The sequence below is a fragment of the Bemisia tabaci genome, chromosome 4 (genome assembly GCF_918797505.1).
Source record: "Bemisia tabaci chromosome 4, PGI_BMITA_v3".
Lineage (NCBI taxonomy): Eukaryota > Metazoa > Arthropoda > Insecta > Hemiptera > Aleyrodidae > Bemisia > Bemisia tabaci.
The window spans coordinates 56,200,376-56,223,855 of NC_092796.1; the positions used below are offsets into that span (position 1 = coordinate 56,200,376).

At 40.6% G+C, this 23,480-nt stretch overlaps 1 protein-coding gene across 1 annotated transcript; it reads left to right on the plus strand.

The window, feature by feature from the left end:
• The first annotated feature begins 10,633 nt into the window (after positions 1-10,633).
• On the plus strand, positions 10,634-23,323 carry LOC109039324 (vascular endothelial growth factor A-A). Its single transcript, XM_072300103.1, has 5 exons — positions 10,634-10,793; positions 18,802-19,055; positions 19,470-19,618; positions 21,398-21,529; positions 23,053-23,323. Exons 1-5 carry the CDS (start codon positions 10,691-10,693, stop codon positions 23,171-23,173), a joined length of 759 nt encoding a protein of 252 aa, XP_072156204.1. The 5' UTR covers positions 10,634-10,690; the 3' UTR covers positions 23,174-23,323.
• Positions 23,324-23,480: the final 157 nt, after the last annotated feature.

Consider the following 23,480-nt stretch of genomic DNA (forward strand, 5'->3'; position numbering starts at 1 on the left):
CATCATGGATCCTTTTTTCCAGTAACAGAATTCGGAATAATACATATACTAAATGTGCTTCCAAACATGACCATCACCCATTAATGTTACGATACTCGCTTCATCTACCTTTTACATGATTTTACATGTATTTTACAAGTATTTACGTTATTTAGGCAATAATAGTGAGTCGGAAAAATCAGAGTGTCATTGTTTATCGGTCCTTCGCGTAAAATCCTGACGATTAACAAATCATTAATATGCGGCGAAAACTGCAATTAATGTTGCGGTTGTGGGTGTTGTTTGACTTTTAGTGCTCGGGATCTTCACCCCTCCCTCCCTCTAGCATTTCTCTCGTTGGGATCTGATCTGATTCCAAGAATATTTTGTGTCTATGAGCGGTACGATTTGTTTATGTCTGGTCCGAATTTATCACCGGTTCAAAATAGTCTGGAGCCGTCGATGCCACACCTCTGCAAGTTTTCGATGACTAGAAAAGATGTTCTTTCAGAATTTTATATATTTATTTATCACAAGTTTTAAGTATACGCCTAGTAAGGATATGGTACTAAAGATTAGTAGACTTGGTGATGGAATAAAAGTCGTTTTTTTCGATCCAATGATACATCGCATTGATCATGTGAACGCAATTTATCAGGTCCAAATGATCCAGAAAACGATTATCATCCTGATGATTTAGCTTGATTCCCAATTATTGTTATGCAGAAATCATTACAATTTCTTGGAGGTGGGTGGGGGGGGGGGAGGGGTTCCGTTGATTGTCATTTGAACTAATGATATTATTCTTTTGCAACGGACTTTTTAACTGAACGGTACTTTAAGTCTAAACTTTGATGCCCAGCTACTTTTGGCATGCTGAGGAAAAACGCCGAATGAACATTTTAGAGTTACCAAATTTCCTCAAATAGAAAATATGTTTTTGAGGAAGGTTTTGCGTACTTTTTCTTGTAGTTTTTAGATCTTATAGATTAAATTGCGAACAAAATTTTCTGAAAATTTTGGAAAAATACTCATAATTTTCTCAGCAGAGGGATTGAAGGAAATATGGCAACGTCTAAAGGCTCCTACGGCGTTTTTCCTAGGTATTGCAGTATTCTGCTGTGACTTTCCTCCAATGATGTCCCTGTATCTTGAATCATCGAATCTACTTATTTCGTTGCAGGAAACGCGATGATGCCGCTGATTTTGTGCTAAAATAACACCCAAGTTCCAAAAAGCTCTCCAAGACGAGTCCGTAAAAGTTATATTCTACCATGCTAATAAAGAACACTGTATGAGCCTTCAGACGTTGCCGAGTTTCTTCCAACAAAAACCGAATTCACTGGGAAAATTTTAAATATTATATTCCTCAGACAATTTCGTACGGAATTTAATCTAAAATACATGAAAATTTCAAAGAAAGATGTGCATAAATTTGGTCAAAAATACACGTTTTATCGGGGGAAATTTGGCAACTCTCCAATGTTCATACGGCGTTCTTCCTTAGGACTGCAGTATGGGAGTATTAATCTCTCACTAATTCGTCGCTCGCCTGACATAAGGTCGTAACTGGACTTGGCGATAAACCCTGTCGTCCATAGAACTCAATGCTTTCCCGGGCTTATCGTAAAATGTAGTTACGCCTTTTTGTCGGCCAAGCGACGAATTATGAGACTAGAACACCCAACACCAAAGTGTAAAGTTGCCTGTTCGCTTTATCCTGCAGATCCTAACTCTGTGGTGTGAAGCAGAGTGCATTCACACAGAGCATATTACTGTGAATTCCTTCGGTGCTAACTGCAGCTCTTAGTGTTGAAAATATCGTAAAGTTTGGATGGCCAGCGCCGCCCACTCCTCCCAATACTCTCTTCAGCCTCTCTCTCGCACTTTCGCGTTAATGACCACCATAAACCACGTTATTTTAATAAGTAAGAACCGGAAGAAGAAGCCTAGACCCCCGTTTTCCGCCCCGCAACGACGTGGACACCCAAACACTCTGTGTGGGTACTATTGTCGGATATTGTCAGATTGTAGCGAAATCCCTGGATATATTTCAGTATTATGGCCGTCATTATAGTCATCCTCAAACGGATTCTTTTCATGGAAGGCCCGTATAAATCCGTCTATGTTTGTTCACAAACTGTGCAGGGCCGGATTTACCTACTTGCCGCCCATGGATGGGCCGCCTGTATTTTGCCGCCCCCTTCTCATTCGTTTCGAAACATCAATAAAAACCATCAAGTGAACGTGCCGGAGGGGTAGGGGTGCATAAGACGCGTTTATTCGTGTTGGACACATTTTTTGCGAAAGCCCTATGTCAACACCACCAGCCAAATTTCACGGAACTTAGCGCGAAAGTTAGGTTCCGTAAACCTATCTCTGTGTGGACAAGGCCCTCCATTTATAAGAAATGAACCAAAAAATTATGAAAGAACAAACATAAATGTGGTTTAATAATTTTAACTTCCGCCGCTGCGCCGCGCTGATCGCACTGTGTTTGGCGCAATGCGTGAAGTATTCCTGAAGTCTTGTAGGCGCTAATTGTGTTACCTGCCGATCGCTGCGCCAAGGGCTTGTCCTTTTCATCTCAAGTCCTCGTCATCATTCCTCTCTGTGCTGAGCTCTAGGCCAAATTGAGTGTTTAGTCCCTCTCTTAACTCGACTAATTAAATATGCTGTCTCTTGTATCACCGAAAAACGACAAAATTAGAAATTACTACACTTAACTCTCAGGAAAGATAGATTTTATTCCCTTTTCTCACTGATAATTTTTTTTTCTGAATCCGATTTTTTTTATACCCGCATTTTAAGAAAATGCAAAACTTGCCGCCCCCTAAATTTGCCGCTTTGGGCCGCGGCCCATTTGGCCACCCCCTTAATCCGGCCCTGAAACTGTGAGTATCTGGAAAACCCGACTATTTCTGTAAAATATGCATCAACTGCCAAATATATAAAAAAAAAAAATCCGATTCCGTGGAGGGGCTGATTTCGGCCCAATCACAACCCCAATTTTGCAGTGAGGAGTTTTCTTTTCCTTCTTTTGAAAAACAAAAATTGAACCTTTTGCTTAATACATCCGCAAACGAAAATACTTTCAGGAAGAGGTTCCTCGTAAAAACCTCTTTAAGAATGGCACCTGCTACCTCGTCGAATTCAAATTTGAAATTTCTCTCGGCCTTTGACCGTGGGGCACTTTTATGGCCGTATGATTCAAACTCCTTGTAGGTGGGTATACAAACGTGTGGTGTTAGTTAATTAAACAGTGCGCGAGTATAGGAAGTCAGGACGTCGGTAAACAGACGGAGGGAAGTCACCCACCCGTTTGAAAGAAAAAGACCCGTTAAAGTCTCGTGCTCAGGCCTTTACGTATTAAACCCACCCACTACCCACGCACCACGCGTCTCTACCACCAGGAATAGCTTGGTTAGCATGATAGGTCACGTTAACTTGACAGTCCAATTCAAGAGACAGGAGGATTCGTTGATTACCAGCGCATACTTTATTGTTTCAAGCTAATTATAAGCTCATTTGATTCCACTGCCCCTAGATTTTCATTACCAGAATGGACTAAAACTAGACCTTAAATGCTAGCTTCTCATCACGCAGTACGAAAAATAGACCGTTTGTTTTATCAAAATTTGCACTGAAAGAAGTGGAATTTATCAAAGAAACTAAAAACTTTTTTCTCGGTGATTTCTCTTTGTGCTAATAGAAATGCTCGTTGCCTGCAGGAAAATTTTCATTTTGCCCATTAAAGTTTTATTAGTTGTGACGACTGAAGTTTACTCAGTGTATTGAGTCATCTATTTGACGCAGCGATAATTTTTCTGAACGCATCGAAAAGCTGCCAAGTAGCTGCTTTCCTTTCTTTGGCTTCTAACTACAGATAAACTGGGTAGAATTGACTTCCAAAAAACGACTAAAAATTCACGTAAAATTCCCGCTAAAAAGAGGAAACCCATGAAACCACTAAAAATTGTAACAAAAAATTAAATTTTCAAATGGTCTACAAAGTTTAAGAGACCTCTGAACCCTATGAATGTTGCGATGGTTGCGTTTTACGTGCATTAACCGTGAGAAAAATCATGTATATTTGAAGGGTTTGGAGAACCCCAAGACGCATAAGTGCAGTTTTTCCCCATTTCGAAAAATACACGTTTAAAGTTTGAAAATTACATGGAGCCTTAGAGCGGAGAGAAAGTTCGAACTTTGATGCCTAAAAATTGGTATGTTACTTGTGAATTTTTCATTAAGTATATCTCAAGATTGGTTCCAGTTGAAATCGCTAGACCTACCTCAATTTTTTCAGAAACTACAAATCTGTGGTATGTCCTACAAACACATCATTTCTGAAAAATTCAGAACGCGTTTCATGACACTAATTAGGCCCGATGTTGCGTTTCACGTGCATCTATCTCGCGAACAATCGTACAAAGTGACGAGCAGCTGAACGAATCTAAGCCAAAAGGAAGTATGTGCATAGGGATTGCGTGGAGCATAGTTCTTTACAGCATAAATACGTCCAATTGGACGTGTTTCTATCAAAAGGGAACTATGTGCATTATGACGTGAGCCCTGCCATGCACATATTCTTATGGGTCTCAGGGCTCATGCCTTAGTGCACATAGTTCCGTTTGATAGAAATACGTCCAACTGTGAGTGAGTTGGCGGCGTGTGCGTGAGTGACTAAACCTTTATTTACTCCCTTCGGCCGTGCCCAATGCCCTGTGCTCCCTCCCAGGTCCCGGTCCGCAAATTAACTTGGCGAGTTTGATCGTACGCTAAAACAAACACATTGTTCCGCCTACGACATGCAATTCGTCGCTTCTTTGACGTAAGGACGCATCTCCGTTTTCACGTGAGTCCTGTTGTCCGTATAACACCATGCTCTTCGGGGCTCATGTGGAATTGGTGGTGCGCCCCTACGTTTGAGGAGCGACGAATTAGACGCCTGAGCCTCGTCGCGCCAGACAGACGTCCCGGAAATGAACCGTCGCACCGTTTCCCTTTTCCATGTGTTCTTCAATCCAACTTTACTACGTTTCGTGGTCGTGGGACTTTACTAGGGGACTATATGTATTTCCTCTCCGCGAGGATACAGTCACCTCTTGATACAGGAAGTTCAACCAATATGTCAGGGACGCCCATTGGGAATATGGGCTTTATGAAAATTTAGTGGATATCGGCTCCGGTCTGATGAAAGAGGAAGATCGCAGCCAGGCTCACCGTCTGTACCTAGTGTCAGTGTTACCATTGTGATATAAATATATGGACCGCGTTAAACAGAAAGAATGGAACCAAGCCACATCAGCGATTGCCAAATTTAATCGGGCAATTTAATTTTTTACATGAAAACGGTTGTGCGGATTTTCGTGCAAATTTCAGTGAAAATTCTCCATGGTACGAAGCAAATTCCTTAAAATTGTCAAAGAAATCCGAACAAACGTTCTCTCATAAAAAATTTAATTGCCCAGTTAAACTTGGCAATAGCTGATGTGGCTTGGTTCGTTTCTGTTAAACTCGGTCTATAAAGGATGCCCCAAGTTCAATAATCTAGACTGCCGTGGCGTGCTCTCAGTAAAAATGAAGCTTTTTTCCTTTATCTGGTTTCCTCAAAAAATGGAGAATTTGAAGGTGTCTGGAATTTTGTTTTTGGCAGAAATTTTATTTCATCTTAAGGGTCTCCATGGTCTCGGTATCCATAACTTCTTTATAAAGGCACTTCTTTCCCCAAATGCAAGTAACTAATGGAAGAATTGCTTTCCATGTGACAACGCTTGGAAACGGTCTTAAGTCTGACAATATCCCGACGAACTTAAAATTCTTCCGTGCGCATTCTGGATTCCGGAATTCCGCGACCCACGGAGTTCCATTTAATTGTCAAATAATGGCCACCATCGTAACTGCAACGTTGAGACGACATTGTGGGATGCCCCGCAGATTCCAGCACTGCCACGCTTAGGAAGAACGCCGTATGAGCCTTCAGATGTTGCCAAATTCCGTATGACTTATCACGAATTTTCGGGAAAATTTGCTAAAAGATTCCATGCGATTTCTCGGAGAAATTTGTTCGTACTTTGATCTACAAAGTCTGAAAATTTCAAGGGGAAATATTCATAAGTTTCTTCAAAGATAAATATTTTCTGAGAGGAAATTTGGCAGCATCCGAATGCTCATACGGTGTTTTTCCTTAGTGCGGCAGAGCACCAGTGGTCTGCTGCGATCGCCGCCGCGCCGCTGCACTGCTGCAGTAGCAGAGCCGGGAAATCGTCAGGCCTCGCATTATTTACCTCTAAGATTCGTCTAGTGGTCAGACAGCCTAAGGTCCGCAGCTCTGCGGCAAGCTAGATTGCCATTTTTTCATAATTTGTAGCAAAGTAAAAGCGAGCTCCTCTACTTGCACCTTGCAAGTTCCACCGTTTCAAGTCAGTCAGCAGTAAAAGCAGGATTTCCAGCTGACACTGTAGTGCCCGTCCCAATCATAAACTGAGATGGAGTTCATAAAGTGGCACTACTTCTTTAGTTTCGCAGCCATTTCTGCACCGAATTCCTTGGAAAATTACAAGATATCATCTTCGGCAGGAAGTCTACGACGACGCCGCAAACCGAGTCACACATTTCTGCAGTTTCACCATTGAATTGTAGTTCCTAATTGCAAAATGCAGTCCAATTCTTTTACGGAAATGTTTGATCCTCTGGAAGTAAAAGTCTCCACCTGTCTCTGAGAAGGGTCTCTTTTGCTTTCTAGTCACAATCCTCCTCCAGTGATTCAATAGTTTGCATCTGCACTCAGGGGTTTCTATTCAGTGAGATAAATAGAATGATGCTCAGGTTGTGCGAGCGTGTATTGACAAACACAAAACGAGTGCCATGGGTTTGAGTACTTGTCACGGCCAGAAATGAATGTTTAAGTGGGGTATGACCCACGCTTTGGCGTCTGGATAGTTAAATTGCCGCACTGCCGTGCTAAGGAAGAACGTCGTATGTACATTCGAATGTTGCCACATTTCCTCTCATAAAATAGCTATTTTTGAGAAAAGCCATGAATATTTTTCCTTGAAATTTTCAGATACTTTCGATTATTTACGCACAAAATTCTTTAAAAATTTTGGAGAAAAATGTGCACGAGTTTTTTTCAGGAAATTTGTGGTTTGTCTAAGGAAATTTGGCAACATCTGAAGGCTCATACGGCGTTTTTCTCAGCACGGTAGCGCAGTGGTTGGTGTCAGAGGCCTCAAAGCGCGATGCATGGCCCACGTCCAAAATTCGATGCGTTCCGGAGCTGCGGCCGCGTGTCACGCACGGTGGCGATGATAACACCATGTCATATTGTCACACATGCCGAGGGAATGCCTAATGCATCGATTCGTATCAATCATCGCTGTTAAGTACTTTATAACAGGCATCGCCATGTCGATTTTAAGCTAAGAATGTTAAAACGGATGAATACATAGAGCATCGTTCATTTTATTTCTACGTGATGGGTAAACTGCATGAGGAAAGTTAATCGTGCGGGAAGTTTGGTGTTTACTCCTAAATTTTTTTTAGAAATTTATCGCAATTTTAACACTCTAAAAAGCAAGTTTTGCCTTCATAGTCCATTAAATCGTTGACTTCCTCATTCTTAAACCGCAATGTATTTCCTCAGTTTAGTATTTCTTCTAGAACCAGAAATGGATTTACTACTACTAGGCGCACTGTGCGCGCGCTCGAATTTTCGTAAGCTTGTGAAAAAGTTTCTAATGCTTAGTTGCCGCTGATGCAGGTTTGCCGCGGCGTATAGACACCGCTCGAAGTTCCAGACATGCCAGATTTCTTCGGATGAAAATTTTTTTTAGAAAAGTTTGGGAAATATTTCCTTGACATTTTCAGAATTACTACATTAAATTGCGCATAAACTCTAAAAACTGAAAAAATAGGACCGAACAAGTTTTTCAGGGAATTCGTATTTAATCGGAGGAATTTGGAAACGTTCGAGTGTTCGCACGACGTTTTTGATCAACTCTTCAGAATTGATAATCGAGCATAGAACGATGATATCGATAGGTGATGCAACTATTCGAGCTCTAGTGACATCCGTGTTGCGTACTAAAAATTGAAGGCGCCTCGCTCATTCTAGCCCATTAAGCAGTGCTTGTAGCGACACGCTGTCACGACTCTCTGCATGCGGCGCCGGCGGTGGAATATAAAATCCTCGTACGTAAAATGGTGGAAAAATATCCTCTCCTGTCCCTTTGCCTTTATCGGAGAATTTCATCTTGCCACAAATTGGACACGGCGCGATCCACGCTGCTGCGCTACGCACACCGCTTCAAAATAAGAGTGGTCAGCGCGCTTTCAATTTTTTCGTATGCAGCACGCGTGTCCACAGAGTACGAATAGTTGTATCACAGCGTAATTATCAACAACATTGAATGCGTTGCTTTTGTTGACCGAGACATTGGCAGAGGCCCGCCCTGTCTGATTCTACCCTAACTGAGTGTCGTCATAAAGGTAAAATGTCCCCATTAAAAAGTATTACTATTTTAAGTTCTTCGGTTAAAAATAAGTTTCATCGATCTTTTTGGTACGTTAAGGGGCACAATTTCTTCAGTTGATGTTACTCGAGAATGGACCACTAGACAAGGTACGAATTTAAGCAATCTGATACATGTTTCTTAACCAGAACTTCACGTAGAACACGAATTACACAACGAAAATTACTGAAACTAACTCCTAAGAAAGATATTAACGTTTTTATTTCACATTGGCTACAAGGAATTCGAACTGCCCGCTCACAAGAAACTCAAAGCTCTACGCGAGTCAAATCGCGCACTACAACGGTTTCAACAAGCCTCTCGATCGAGCAATGTTCATTTTCCACCATGTGTTGTTCAAATTATAAGCCATTTACTACAGCTGAGCCAAAGCGTCAAGATTGAGGTTGCCAGATTTTTACATCTCAGAGACTGTCATGATAACGTTTAGCGCGCGATGTGAATCACGTAGAGCATTGAGTTTTAATGAGCGGGTGGTTTGAATTCACGCATCAAGAATCATCAAATATCTTCGTAAGGAGTTAGTTTCGGAAATTGTCTATGTGCGCATCGTGTTTTACGTGAAATTTTGGTCTCGAAACATGCGTATCAGAATGCTGAAATTCGTACCTTGTCTAGTGGTCCATTAAGAGTATTTTTCACACCGCCATGTAGCTATACAGAATTGAAAATTTTATACAGCATGTTCCAAACCACCGTGCTAGGCTTTTGGCTCTACTTGAGCTGTCAATGGAGTTTGCAGCATCGCGAAACAGTGACGTCTGGAGCATTAAATAGCTACGATGCGTGTTAGACGTCGTTTTTGATCGTCGCGTATGATTTGCACTGCAATGGAGTGCAGTGATCAGCAACTTTTGTCTCGAGCTTTTTCCGCACCTCCTGCAGAGCGCACAGACAGGGAAAGAACTTAAGCTCGCGAAATCATAGATGCCAAACCAACTTTTTAATTGTAGTTATTTTTTTGTGAAAACACAATTCCAAATTGTTATGAAATACGTTTATAACTACAAGTACATCAAGCGATAACAAAATACAAAGACAAAAAAAGAGCTCGTGTTTTCACAAACATATTCCTACAATTATTACTGGTGCTACGGTGATTTTCATCACCATGTTCAAGTAACGTTTTGATTGTTCGTTTAGAGCAATAATCTAATGTTTATCTTTTCATGAGACCGACCGCCAACTGGATTGCATTTTGCAAAAAAGAACCACTAGCATTGCAATGATGCCAAGATTGTGCAACTTCATCTTTTGCAATAAAATTGCGAAAATCGTAAAAAACTATGAAATTTAGATGGTGATTTTTGTCTTAAATTTACAGTTTTTAGCGAGTAAAATAGAGACTATTAATGGATAATCGGGATTTTCCTCCAAGACAGAAGAAGTTGCACAATCTTAGCAACATTGCAATGCTAGTGGTTCCTTTTTGCAAAATGCAATCCAACTGCAATGCTGGGATATATTTACTTATACCCTACTCCTTGCCATGAACATGTCTACTTACAACAACGTACTTATGCATGATCTATTTTCAGATCAATTTTCTGAGCCTGATCTATTATATATATTTCCAAAAGGACACCATTGAAATGTCGAGATCAGAAGAGTAGGCATAAATCAGCTGAAGTATTTTAGTGAAGTATTATAATTATGAAAAAAGTTCCGGCAACGGCGCGTATAAGGTGAGGTTAAATTTGCCTTTAAGACGAGCTTTTGTTTTTAAAGCATACGACTTGCGTAGGCGTTTAATTGCTTTTGCACAGCTCGCAGCAAATGCAGTGACGCATCGGCATAATTGATATCCGACTGAAACCATGCCATGAAAAGGTGAAGGTGTTCAACTTGGTGTATAACATGATATCAATCATATGTATGCCTTTGAGTGGAGTCAGATTGCGACATAAGAGACATAGTATGATATCGTCTTTCCGCATAAGCCATACTAAAACCTCCAAACAGTAGTTCCGCGTGATTAGGGTGTATTCGTGAAATTCAACCGTAGAGGCTACTGTCTCCGAGTTTTGAAACAAAGCTGGGTATTTTTGAAATCTTTGTTGTGCAGCCCATTTAAGTTTGATTTTCTGATTTAGTGATTATTTTTCTTTTTGTTTCAGCGGTTTGAGCAGTCGGAACCAAGTCAGCAACAAAGAACGAGTCAGCAGCTATCACCGATGTCGAAGAAGAAATGGGAGCTGCTGGGCTCGTCCAAAAAAGTTGACGAACTGTTCCAAGCCTCTCGCAAGAATGGTGGCGTCAGAAAGGTCGGAATCCCAGGTACTCATCTCATGAATTTTTCTTTAGTGAGTGCACCATAATGCACATTCGCTGAAACTCGGCTTCAGCTGGACGCCCCCTATGACGCCCATCTGGAGAAACCCGGTCCAAAAACTTTTTCGGAAACCTGGTATTGGTCATCCTTTTGCACGTGCCCATACCGTACCAACCGGTTGATCATAGTATCTCACACGATTTTTCTTTTAACGCCCATAATCTCCCGGATCTGTTCATTTCTAATACGCTCTCCCTTCGAAATTCCAGCCGATCCTTGCTCTAAATCCATCTCTGTCGCCTTGAGCATTTCTTAGGTCCGTTTCTTCAATGGGCCTGTTGAAAACTTCAGCTAGAGCAAAAATAAGAGTTGTTTTTCTTATAAAAAATGGCTCAAAAATCACGATGAGCGCAGTGAGAAAAATCTGAAATACACTCCTAAGTCCTAACCACACATTTTGCGTAAACATGCGTTTTTTTATGCTTCCCGCCTCAAAAACGATACTTCGGCAGGAGTGAACATTTCGTAAGAAGAGTCCATCCAACCCTTGCGCACCACAGGATGCTATTCAACATGGCCGACGTTTTTGCGCCGAATCGTGAGGCAGCACCCTTGTCATTATCAACGCCAGGAAAATGTAAATATAAACTAGTCGGTTAATAAAATTGTACCTCGTTACGTTGCGGGTTGGCGTCGACTATACTGCATATTGCGTAGCATCCTAGTGCGCAGGGGTTAGATGGAAGGACTCCTCTTATATATGAAATGTTTTTGAAGCGAGAAGCTTAAATACACGCATATTTACACAGATTTTGTAGATAGGGGTGTATTTTAGACTTTTCCGATGCGCTCATCGTGATTTTTGAGCCATTTTCTACAAGAATTATCTTTTTATTTTGCTCCGGCTGAAGTTTGAAACAGGCCCAATGCCACACCTGGATATCGACGGTGTAAGTCGGCAATCACATAACTCGGTTTGCGACGTCGCAGACTTCCTGTCATACTTTATTTTTTAAACGGAAAACTACTCAACGGCAATTCTATAAAACTGCCGTGATTTTTCTTCTGTATGCGAAGAAAATTCTGCATAAACTTCAAAGAATGATTTCAATTTGTTCTCCTTTAAAAAAATAACATAGAGGCGGAGATTTTCAGACACCGCAAATGAGATATGTGATCACGGACTTACGCCGTCGATATGAGCATGCTCCTGTAAATTTGGCAATGAGACATATCTGCAGTTCGCAGAGTCGATTTCCCGAGTCCATGAATGGGAAGAAATAGGGTTCTAAGGTGACGTCAGTTGGAGGCGTCGATGAAAGGCAAGAAAGGCTCGGAGGCCGTTTGGGTGTAACCTGTGTCAAGTACACGCTGCATGAAGCGTATAATTTGGCCTACTCGGGCTCATCGCGGCACTTAGGGCACTCTTTACACTTCGCAGCGTTCACAAGCGATGTGTTATGACCCCCGATTCGCGGTACCGGATAATTTGTTGACGCATCCTCATCCACCTCTCCAGCTCAACGACCGTTGTTGCCACCCTTCAATCCTAGTCTCCTCCAACTTTCCCCAACTGTGCATCCTGATTTTTTAATCACTTTGATCAAAAAAAAAGCGGGAAAGCTCTAATACGTTCATTTATCTGTATTTTATGTAGGCGCGTTTTTAAGTTCCTCGAAGATGATGAGCACCGTTAAGGTGAAAGAACTTGCTCACTCACTATTTCAACTATCAACGAAACTTGGAGCCCTGGATAGACGATCAAATTTCCGAACCAATTCCGATCAAAGTAGCATCAAAGTATCGGGAGTCATCAGTCTTAAACTCATTAATTTGCTTCATTTTAAAATGATAACTTGGCAGAAATGTTTCCTGTGGCAGGAAATGATGAATGGTGGCACTCCATTCTGATCTTACTTTGAACAAATAAGTGCGGCCCGTCAAAATTTGATGGTAGATGGTGACCAACAGTCATCAGCATGTTTGTTTTGATCGGAATTGGTCCGGAATTTGATCGTCTATCCTGGATGGGCTACACGGTTTGCACCGACTGCAAAGAAATAATTGAATAATGGGACTACATTTTGCAATTAGGAAGTACAATTTCTGGCTCAGTTTAGAAACAACGTATGCACCATTAAATTCCGTTTGAACAAAAGTGTTTTTGCGGATGAGTCAGGAATTTTAGGTCATGATTATTGCAAAATAAAGTCAAATTTCAATTAACTGAAGATCGAATTGCATACGCGACGAGATCAAGGAACTTTGTTGAATTCGAAGTCCCGATGTTTCCACGCCATTTCCTCCCTCATCATAAAATCACCTACTTACATGCTTCAGAGCCGCTTTCACAGCGCTTCCTAGAGTCCTGCAACGCTTAATCGCCACAATGTCCTATCCTCCCACAGCTCCTCAGGGAGTTGGCACTCTCTCATTTCACTTAACACCCCCTGCCGCCACCCTTTCACCTGTCATCCCCTTCGTTTCCAGCCAGAGGAAGCCATTCAAGCATCTTCTATGACAGCCTCGCCTCCGTCATCATTTTACATGATCACCTTGATATCATCAGTTTTCTCTGATTTTACTTAACACAATCACAGAAAAAAAATCTCGGTGTATTTACTAGGAAAAGGGTAAAATTACCAAGAATTCAGGGTTCTATTTGATCCCAGTTTTTTCATGGTAAAATTACCATTTATGGAATTGGTAATTTTACCGAGAAATCTCGGTAAAATTATTGAACTTTCTCGGTGATTTTACTGGACCTTGGTAAAAATGCCAATATTTTTTATCGACTATGCTAGAATTACCGAGATCAAATGGCAAAGTTACCGGGAATTGATTACCAATAAAAGTGGTATTCTTACCTGAAAAAAACAGTAACAATACCGGTTTTTAGGTAAGTTTACCACTTTGTCTCGGTAAAATTACCAATAATTGGTAAAGGAAGTGAGATGGTAAAGGCACCAACGGACCTTGGTAAAAACGCCGAGAATTTTTTTTCAGTAAAAAAACACCCCCTGCTCCCGCAAGAGATCTCAGATACTGGCCCGTGGGTAAAATTGACAATATGGCTAAGAGCTTTTATGGTAAGAGGCGAGAGGGGGGGGGGGGTACCACGCGCACCAGTCCCCTCGCCTTTTCCATCTCCAGAACTCCCAGATCCCCCTTCCGCCAGGGCTTGAGTGTACCTATTGGCACCCGCCCTCTGCTCTGTAGCAGCTGAAAATTGCAGGCCGGCTGAATGGATCCCCGAGAAATAACTATGGTTTGACGTATCGTTTACTTATTCCCGTGCATTTGCAGCACCCAACCCATAATCAGCTTCAGGATATGAATGACTCAATCCATTTTACCAGTGCGAGGATGCTTACAGCTCAGTCAGGGTCAATGGCATTGCAGTTGATAACAAGTTGAACTTCATTAATTCATTTATTACGTTCTTGTTAGATCTAATTATGCGTCCCTTTGGTTGTATTAATTATGACTCTAGAATCTTCCCTAGTACCAAAGAAATTCTGGTAAAAAATTGGAGACGATTTTCGAGAGAGTACCTATTTTGAGCAGATATTTCCAGCTCAAACCTTTAAAACAAGCCTATCCGTTTTTCTTGTGTTTTTAGTTAAATTATTCGGGCTATTTTCTTTTCTTCTTGTTGAGGATTTACTAAATGTCTGAATGTCTGAATATATTCTATCTTCTATATTATGGAAGATCTATCGATCACGTCTTGATTCTGTTAGAGAAATTGTAACAATGCAAAGCAAAAATTAATATTCATCAGCTCAAAATAAGTTGCTTCTACCCTGAACTTTCATCCCTCGTTTCTCCTGATTCCTTCTGTTTATCCGCGGTATTTGATTATCCTCGATTGTCAATTGTCCACGATCTCTCCGGTTCGAATCATCGAGACTTTATCGTAGTTCAAAAATACAAATTTCAGCCTCCGATTGATCTGGAGGGCCTGAGAAGCAGCAGGACATTCCTTCTAAAATCATTAGCGGGCTGATTGTTAAAAATAATAGACTAAGCTATAGACAAAGTAGACAAAAGGGGTATGGATGAATTCTATTGGTTGAAGTGGGTGGTTGCAATGGACCAAGGGGGTAGTTAATAGACTAACTAACGGAAACCCACGAGAAACCCTATATTTAGTCCAATATTTTCCCTCTTAGTCTTAAAGAACTACCCATTTTAACCAACAGGATCGCTCCATACTCTCTATGTATTATTTGTCCATCGCTTTGTACATCAATTTCAAAAATCAGCCCGCTGAAAACCCAAAAATTCACGTGTTACACCTGTAGGCGAAAAACGAAACGCTTTCTTCCTCAGCGTCGGTATGCATAAGGCGAGGGGAGGAGGAGGGGCGTGATTCGGCTGCCGGCTTTAATTTGAGTCAATTAGCTAATTAAATTGGCCTGTTATGCAACAGGTCGACAGGGGGGAGGGTTGGCAGGGGGTGAGGGGGAGGCGGGGGCGCGAAATGGAGGAGGACGCTGAGCCCGCCGTCGGAACTAGAGGTGATCGCCGTGAGAGCCCAAGCGATAATGATGTACTGGCTCCCGCGGTTGTCGACTCTCCACGAATATCATTACGAGCCTTTCCTGTCAACATAAAAAATATAGAGGCTCAAAGAGTGGCTCGCAAGCAGTGTTCGAAACTCACAGGCGCCAACGCGCCAAATGCGCCTAAAAGTTCGGCCATGGCGCCTAAAAAATGAAGGCTCTGCGCCAACTTGGCCCCTAAAAATCACCCCCGAAATATCTGAATTTTAATATTAGGCGATTATTCGAAATTTTTAGTACTACAAGTGAAAGCTCTTTCTATTCTTCACGATTTCATCCCTAGTGATTTTGTCTTCCCCAAGTTACAGCTACTTGCTAGTTCTATTACGGAAACATCTTGCGTTTAATTTTCCACTAAATGTGCCGTATTATATAGGCAAAAAGTCAATTTGGCCCCTAAAAAATCGTCGGTGGCGCCTAAAAATCGGGCTTGATGCGCCACATGGCTCCTAAAACTCAAAGGTGAGTTTTGAACACTGCTCGCAAGGCATGATATAGACCAACCCCTCGATAGAATTCAGCATTTTGCAAATAATTTTGATGTACTATGGAGAAAAAAGTCACGGGCTGTATAGCCATATATACCGTCCGTTCCGGGCTCAGAGGCTGGAAGTTCCGGGTGCTGGGGCCGTAGCTTAGACTACTCCGTGTGCTACGCCCAGAAGGCGGGCGGTATGTCTATATAGCCCGTAAGTACGGCTTCCACGGCCGGAGTTTTTTTTTTCTGTGTATTCATCGCGGAGAAAACGAGTTAAGGTGATTCGATGGACGCTATATTTTGTGTCAGAACGGCATGCGATACATAGCATCAATTGGTTCCATTTTTTCAGCTACTCGTCATTTTTCTCCAATTTTGAGATCGCAATTCTGTTGTCAGGAGACTAAATCACTCACTCACCAATTTTAACAAAGAAATTAAACGTAATAAAGGCGCGTTTTTTTTAGAGAGAAAATATCGCATTCGAGTGCAGTTTCGATATAAGTATCGAATGCGATGTTTTCTTTCTAAAAAAACCATGCCTTTATTACTTTGAATTTCTTTTAAAGAATTGGGTAGCTGAAAAAACGGAACCAATTGATGTGATATATCGCATGCCGTTCTGACCTAAAATATGGCGTCCATCGAATCACCTTAAGTTCTAGGCCACAGAAGCGTAAACACAGTTTAGGTATGGGAACCATCCAGGTTTAGGACATAGATATTTGTGTTGTACATCACACTACCGACACTAATTTCTGCATCCCATACCTACCTACAAAGGTTTAGCTGAATTATGAAATTTAAATTGAACGGTTTGAATGTTCTATGGTTACGCTGCATTCTCGTTTATGAGATGGTTTTAGAAAAGCGACACACTGGTCTAGTATGCTTTTTTGGCTACTGCTAGGAGTCTGGGAGTTGTGGAGTCATACGGCATGATTTTAAATCGCTGATCAATGAAAATGTCGGTATCGGTTTGAACCAACATTCACCGCTCGTGTCATGGACTTATTCACTAAGGCTTAAAAAGTTACTCAGTCGGTGAAAGAAAATATCTGGGATATCAGGGTAATTTAAAAGAATAAATGTGATCCGTGCTTTTTATGGCGAAGTCTCTCAGTTTAATGATCACCCCGTCCGAAGGGAACCATTGAGCTTTTCGTTTTTGCAGCATAAGTTCCATCTCTACCCAATTTTTCATTCAATGTCTTTTTAAAAAATTGGTTTGAAAAACTATTGGGCCTCGAGACAGCGTAAAAACAAAAGCACTGTTGTTGTTTTTCCTCTCAAATATTCTACGTAGATAACGATTTATGCAACAAGAAATCTTGAACCCAACTTCTGAAAAAGATAGGAGTATTTACAATCAACATCGGCCAAATGGCAATAAAACAAACGACATCATTTGTGTAACCTAACTTTTATTTGAGGGGCTTGGAAGACAAGGCGCGTAAGTGTAGTTTTTGAAAAAATTGAGGTATTGATGATTTCAAATGAAAGTAGTCTTAATGCATATGCTGTGAAAAATTTGCTCCCGAATTCCAATTTTGAAGCATCAAAAAGTCAATTTGAACTTTCTTTCCGCCTTAAGGATCCATGTAATTTCGAAACTTCAAACACGTATTTCTCGAAATAGCAAAAACTGGACTCATGCATGCGCCTTGTTCTCCAAGCCCCTCATTTGAATTTCGTCAAAATACTTATATCTCGTTCAGGGTTGTACACTTCAGGTTATTTAAATCGTTTTAAATCGTTTTACCACGTAAGATTTTGAAGAGATATCAAGTGTCGTTTCTGTCTAGTTTAGACTTTGTCAGTGGTCCATACCATATAGTTCTTTCCAAATGGTCTACCCTCTCTCCATGAGTTCTTTCATTTCCCTTTTAAGAATTCATTTCGTTAAGTGCTGTATCTGACAACAGTTAATAAGCGGATACGCAAGAATGCAAGTTATAAATAAAACAGACGACTACTAGACCTGATGTCTAGCTTACGTCGCGCGTCGCGGCCAGACTTAAATGCGTCGCGTCGGTTCAGGAAACACTTATGGACCTCACAGTTGCTGAAAGGGGAATACCGAGGGGTCCGAGGGCACCAGAGGGAGAATTTCCCCCTTTTAGACTCCTCTTCCCTCTAAATTCCGCACAAACGCGGCATGAGGAAGCAGATTAGCGAAAAAAAAAACTCACTACAGAGAAATAGTCAAACTCGTCACCACAGTCCACATAGTTGTAGTATATCCCTCAGCAGCGTGGCGTGCTTTGCGATATATCGATTGATCTGTCATTTAAACCTATGGAAAAGTATCGATGGACAGAGTGTTCGCAGCGAACACCTTGATAATCGATTATTTAGCACAGCTTCCAATGGGGAAATATCGATTGATCGAAAAGCACGCCACGCAACTGATATCCCTATCCCTCATAGTGGATCGTCTGGCAGGGCAATGATGCAAGACTTTTCAGATGTGACGCACCGAAAAAAAAGGTGCTGTAGCAATACCACAGATGTTAATGGTGTTAATGACAACACCTAAGAGTTGTCGCACATTTTTTTAACATTTTTTTTTTTTTCGGTGCGGTTTCCTCGCATTTTGATGAGCAATATGCCAAATATTGCAAGCGTGATGGAAACTCTCAAAATCAACTGACGGATTACGCTTCCATAGTTAACATCAGAATCGGTCGGCTGCAATTTCTTGATTGCCGATGAATCTGTAATCGTCAATGTAAAACAAAATGCAAAACATAAGAAACGTAGATAATGTAAAAATATATTTCCCTAACTTTTGTATTGTATAACTTCTGCGTATCTTTTTCGATTCCTGCGGTTCCAAAGAAAGTTTACGAGTGTCTGTTTCTCATTTTTTAGGGCAGGCATGTGGTGTTTGGTCCCTTTAGAGCTAGTTGGCGCCTACGACAATAAAATTCGACTGATAAGTATATTTTTTTTTCTTCTGTGCAGGAGTAGACGTCTGGGTGGATCCGCATCCGCAGAAACAGGCGGAGAACCACGTGCTGAAAATCATGAGAGACGGCAAGTGCAAATGGCCGCGCCAGAAGCTCATCAAAGTGAGCGAGTCCTACCCGAGCATGACAAAAACATACATTCCATCGTGCACCATACTCTACCGTTGCGGTGACGATACCGGCTGCTGCTCGCTACCCACCCAAAAATGTACCGCCAAAAACTCCACCACCGTTGAGCTCTACTTCACGGTAAGTGTCACCCTTGACAAAAATACCGAAAGTGTTATAAGCAGAACATCACCTGGATTGCATTTTGCAAAAAGAAACCACTAGCATTGCAATGTTGCTAAGATTGTGCAACTTCTTTTATCTTAGAGGAAAAACCCGATTATCCCTTAATAGTTTCTATTTTACTCGTTAAAAACTGTAAATTTAAGACAAAAATTACCATCTACATTTCATAGTTTTTCACAATTTCCGCAATTTTATTGCAAAGGCTGAAGTTGCACAATCTTAGCATCATTGCAATGCTAGTGGTTCCTTTTTGCAAAATGCAATCCACCAGTGCTTTTTTGTTGTGTTGATTCGGCCGAGATGGTCTGATAAAGAAGATCTTTTTTCTACTTGCGTTTGATCAACTTTAATTTCTTCTCTTTTCCGCAGACTACAAGGGTGGAAGTGAGAGATGGGAATCGGACAGTGCGCCAAGACGTGGAAAAATTAACTTTCACGAACGATACCGAGTGCGATTGCGTGGAAATGATGCCCCGGGACATGGAGCTCGAACGAATGATTGACCACAAAAAAACAGGGTAAGTGATATCATTGATATCATTCATTTGATATCATTGATTGGTGATTTTTTTTATGTACCTCGCCGGTAGGTTCCGTGAATGACACATTCAAGGGAGAGAAACGTCTCTTCATCAAGTGTCAAAAACGTCGTAAAGGTTACCAATCTCAGTTACTGAAGGTAAAGGAATACAGAGGCGCAGAAAATGCTCCGGCGCACGGTGCGGATCTAGTCAATGGGAGAGGACAAACTTTGAAAATTTTAAAAGCTAATGACGAAATTCATAAAAAAAATGCGAGGTTTTGAAAGTGGTTCCGTTAGTTTCCTTGTGTAATTTTCTTCCGGAAGCTTCCTTTTGAATTTAATAGGTGACGGAAAACACTTCATGATTTACAGTTTTAGTCAAAAATTTCATGTCCGACCCCTCTCATTGACTCGATCCACTGTGTGGCTTGCAAGCCCGGACTCGCGCGTGGAGTGAGGCGTGAAAAAATTTGTGAGCCTTTGAGAACATTTTCGATGGAAATGTTGCTGGTTTTTTCTTTTCCCTCCTTTTTGGCTGCAAATGCGAAATAAAAACAGAGAAGTATGCCGATTTTCAAATTTTTCTGCTGAACACTGAACAAAATTCTGCTGTTATTAAAGTTCTTGTGGAGTGCTGAAATTTTCCAAGAATGGGGGAATTTTAAGGCTGATATTCTGGCTAATTCTTCCTTTGAAGCACTTTTTGCACCTCTAAAGCTTTAATTCCTGAAATCAACCATCAAATTAGAAATAATTTATCGGATTTTTAATGACGAATGATGTAATGTAAATTACCTACCAAGAATCTGCCTCTAGCTGTAACCTAACGCTTCATAACTACGCAACTTATACGCATAGAAACTATCTCTCGAATGAATATCTTACATAAATTGAAGTACATCGCTGTGCAATTTTAAAACTTCCCACCAAAAGGCATTTTTATATCTTTCAAACTTCCATTTTTGTGGTATCAATTTTCTTTTATTCATATCTCTTCACACCAATCCAAAAGACTATAAAAACCAATTGTTAGAAGATGAGGGAGACAGAGAAAAGGAGGTCAAAAAGTAACGACAATAACCGACACCTTCCGGGCCGAAAGTGACTATTTTAACACTTATGCAGCGTTTGTTGCGGCTCGCGTAAACGAAGGCGCTTCAGTTGCATGCTTCTTTGCATTCGTATTTGTCTTTCTACGGATGCCTTGAGTGAAGAGCAGACCTAGCATTCTAGGTAGTTGCGAGTAGCTACATTACATCGCAAACCATCTAAATCTCTCTTTTAATTAAAAACCTATCTTTGGTTTTCTATTTTTACTCCCGAATAATTAATTCAAAGAAGCATCCATTTGCTTTCTCGGATATAGCAGATAGCACTTGTTATCTCTCGAAAGATTAGATGGTAAAATCACCGATAATATTTAGCTCATACACTGGAAAAGAAACTCCGGCCGTGGAAGCCGTACTTTATGGGTTATATAGACATACCGTCCGCTCAGGGCTCCGGGGCCAAAAGTTCTGGTAAAAGCACCCGGAGCAATCGAAATTACGGTGGACATTTTGGCCTCTGAGCCCGGAACGGACGGTATGTCTACAGAGCCCGTAACTTTTTTTTCAGTGTTTGTGAACCATTTCGTTCGTTACATCTACATTCTTCTTTATTTAAGTATTTTCTGTATCATCTTACGAGAATCGGACGGTATGTCATAGAGATTTATCTATAAAATAATGTCAAGGGACTCATCTGAAATATTTTTTCATCTCTTTCTGTTTAGATGTACGTGTCCGACGGAATTCAGCCCCCGATACATGTCTAATGGTCTGTGTACATGTGACTGTTTTGATAAACAAAATGATTGCCTTCGTTATAAAAGAGGATTGAAATACTTTGAGCACTCAGACAGATTGTAAGTATATGCTCGTTCAAGTACCTACCAATAAAATTCACATTGCCTTCATGATTTTTCTCTCATCTGATCTCTAAGGATGATTTTAATTCCGGTTAATTTTTATCAGAAAATTTGATAAATTTACTATGAATGAATGGGCTAATAGGGTAACCGTTCAGAGCAAGGATTGAAATTGATCATTTTCAAAGGTTCTGTATCTCATCAAAATTTTCGCAAAGAACACGAATAGAAAAAAATGTCAGTATTTACCAGTTATTTTTTCTATTTAATTATTCTTAATCTTCTAGAAAAATGTAAAGTGATTAATAATACATTTCCATGCGTTAAGCGAGTTGTAGACTTTTTTGGAGCTCACAAAAATCAATGTAAACAAAATCTTTAAAATTCCAACCTCTCACAACTGTTCTTAACAAACTCTAATTTGACATTTTTTCCGAGAATCACATTTTTCTCGTACCTATAATAATCTATCGCTCTTTTGGAAACATGGAGTTTCCTAAATGGGATGTGTGTTTTTTGAGCCCTGCCAAGGCCTAAAACTGGTGAACCATGAGAGAGCGGCACAAGGCATTTTCCTCCAAATGGGCAGTTCATAGATTTTTAAAAAGAGGCAGGAAATCGCCCCCTCAATTCGTCGCTATGACGTAAGGGCGTTTATTTATTTGTATATTGAATCGGTTCAAGTTTTTAGTTTTCGTTCGATTCATGTCGATCGAATACATACCCTCTCGTTACACGCACACTTCCTTTCATACTATTTTTTTGTAACCGAAAAATTCGCCCTCTGCTGCGTCTGCGGCAATTGTTGTTACGAATATGTTGTGCGTGCTGTTTTCAGGTCATTACATACTCGATTCTCTGAAGGCGTTTTATGTGCGAAAGCAATCCGCCTTCAGCTGCGTCTGCAGCAATTGTTGTTACGAATATGTTGTGCGTGCTGGTTTCAGGTCATTACATACTCGACCCTCTGAAGGCGAATTGCTTTCGCACATAAAACGCCTTCAGAGAGTCGAGTATGTAATGACCTGAAACCAGCACGCACAACATACTCGTAACAACAATTGCCGCAGACGCAGCAGAAGGCGAATTTTTCGGTTAAAAAAAAGAGTATGAAAGGAAGTGTGCTTGTAAAGAGAGGGCGAGTATTCGATCGACAAGATTCGAAAAAAAAATAAAAACGTGAACCGATCAACACCGATCCATGTACAAATAAATAAAAAGTGGATCAAGATCAGTAGAAAAGTTGCATTTACTATGAAAATTTCAATAATTTAACCTAACCTAACACCGTTTTTTATTCGGTCAAAACAAATTGTCCGTGTGCTCTGCTAATGTTTATAATAATGAGTGATTAAGAAGTGGCTTTACGACGGGACACTCATTTAAGGATAACGGATGAAACATTCCTCAGATGAGGATATTTACGTTCTTAAGTTCAACTCAATTAGCCATTAACCCATCTTTGTATTGTTTGTATCTGAACTTTATCTCACTAAAGAATTAATTGTTTCATGTTGCAGATGCATTGCAGAAGGCAGATGTGAAAAACCTTTATGCAGATTCGGTGTATATGAACACAAATACGGCCGATGTCCCAAACGACATGAAAAGTTTCAGAAATTTTCAAAATACATCTCATGATTCCTGATTAATGAAAGTCCATTTACCAAAAATTGAAAGTACCAATTTTGAAAGCATTTTAACTGTCTGAAAAGCCCTAATTTTTTGCAATTACATGCGTAACTTACAAAGTATTACACTCGCAATAAATTCATTTGATAAGAGAAAAAATTCTGTGTTTCGTTCTTTTATTTTCATTTTTATTTGCTCCTTTTCAAATTTTCCTTAGCTCTCTAGAAGCTCTCCGAAAAATAATCATTTCCCTTTAAAGTCAGAAGGAGTCCAAGGGATAATTTTACTATAGACGATTAATGAACATCAGCCACTT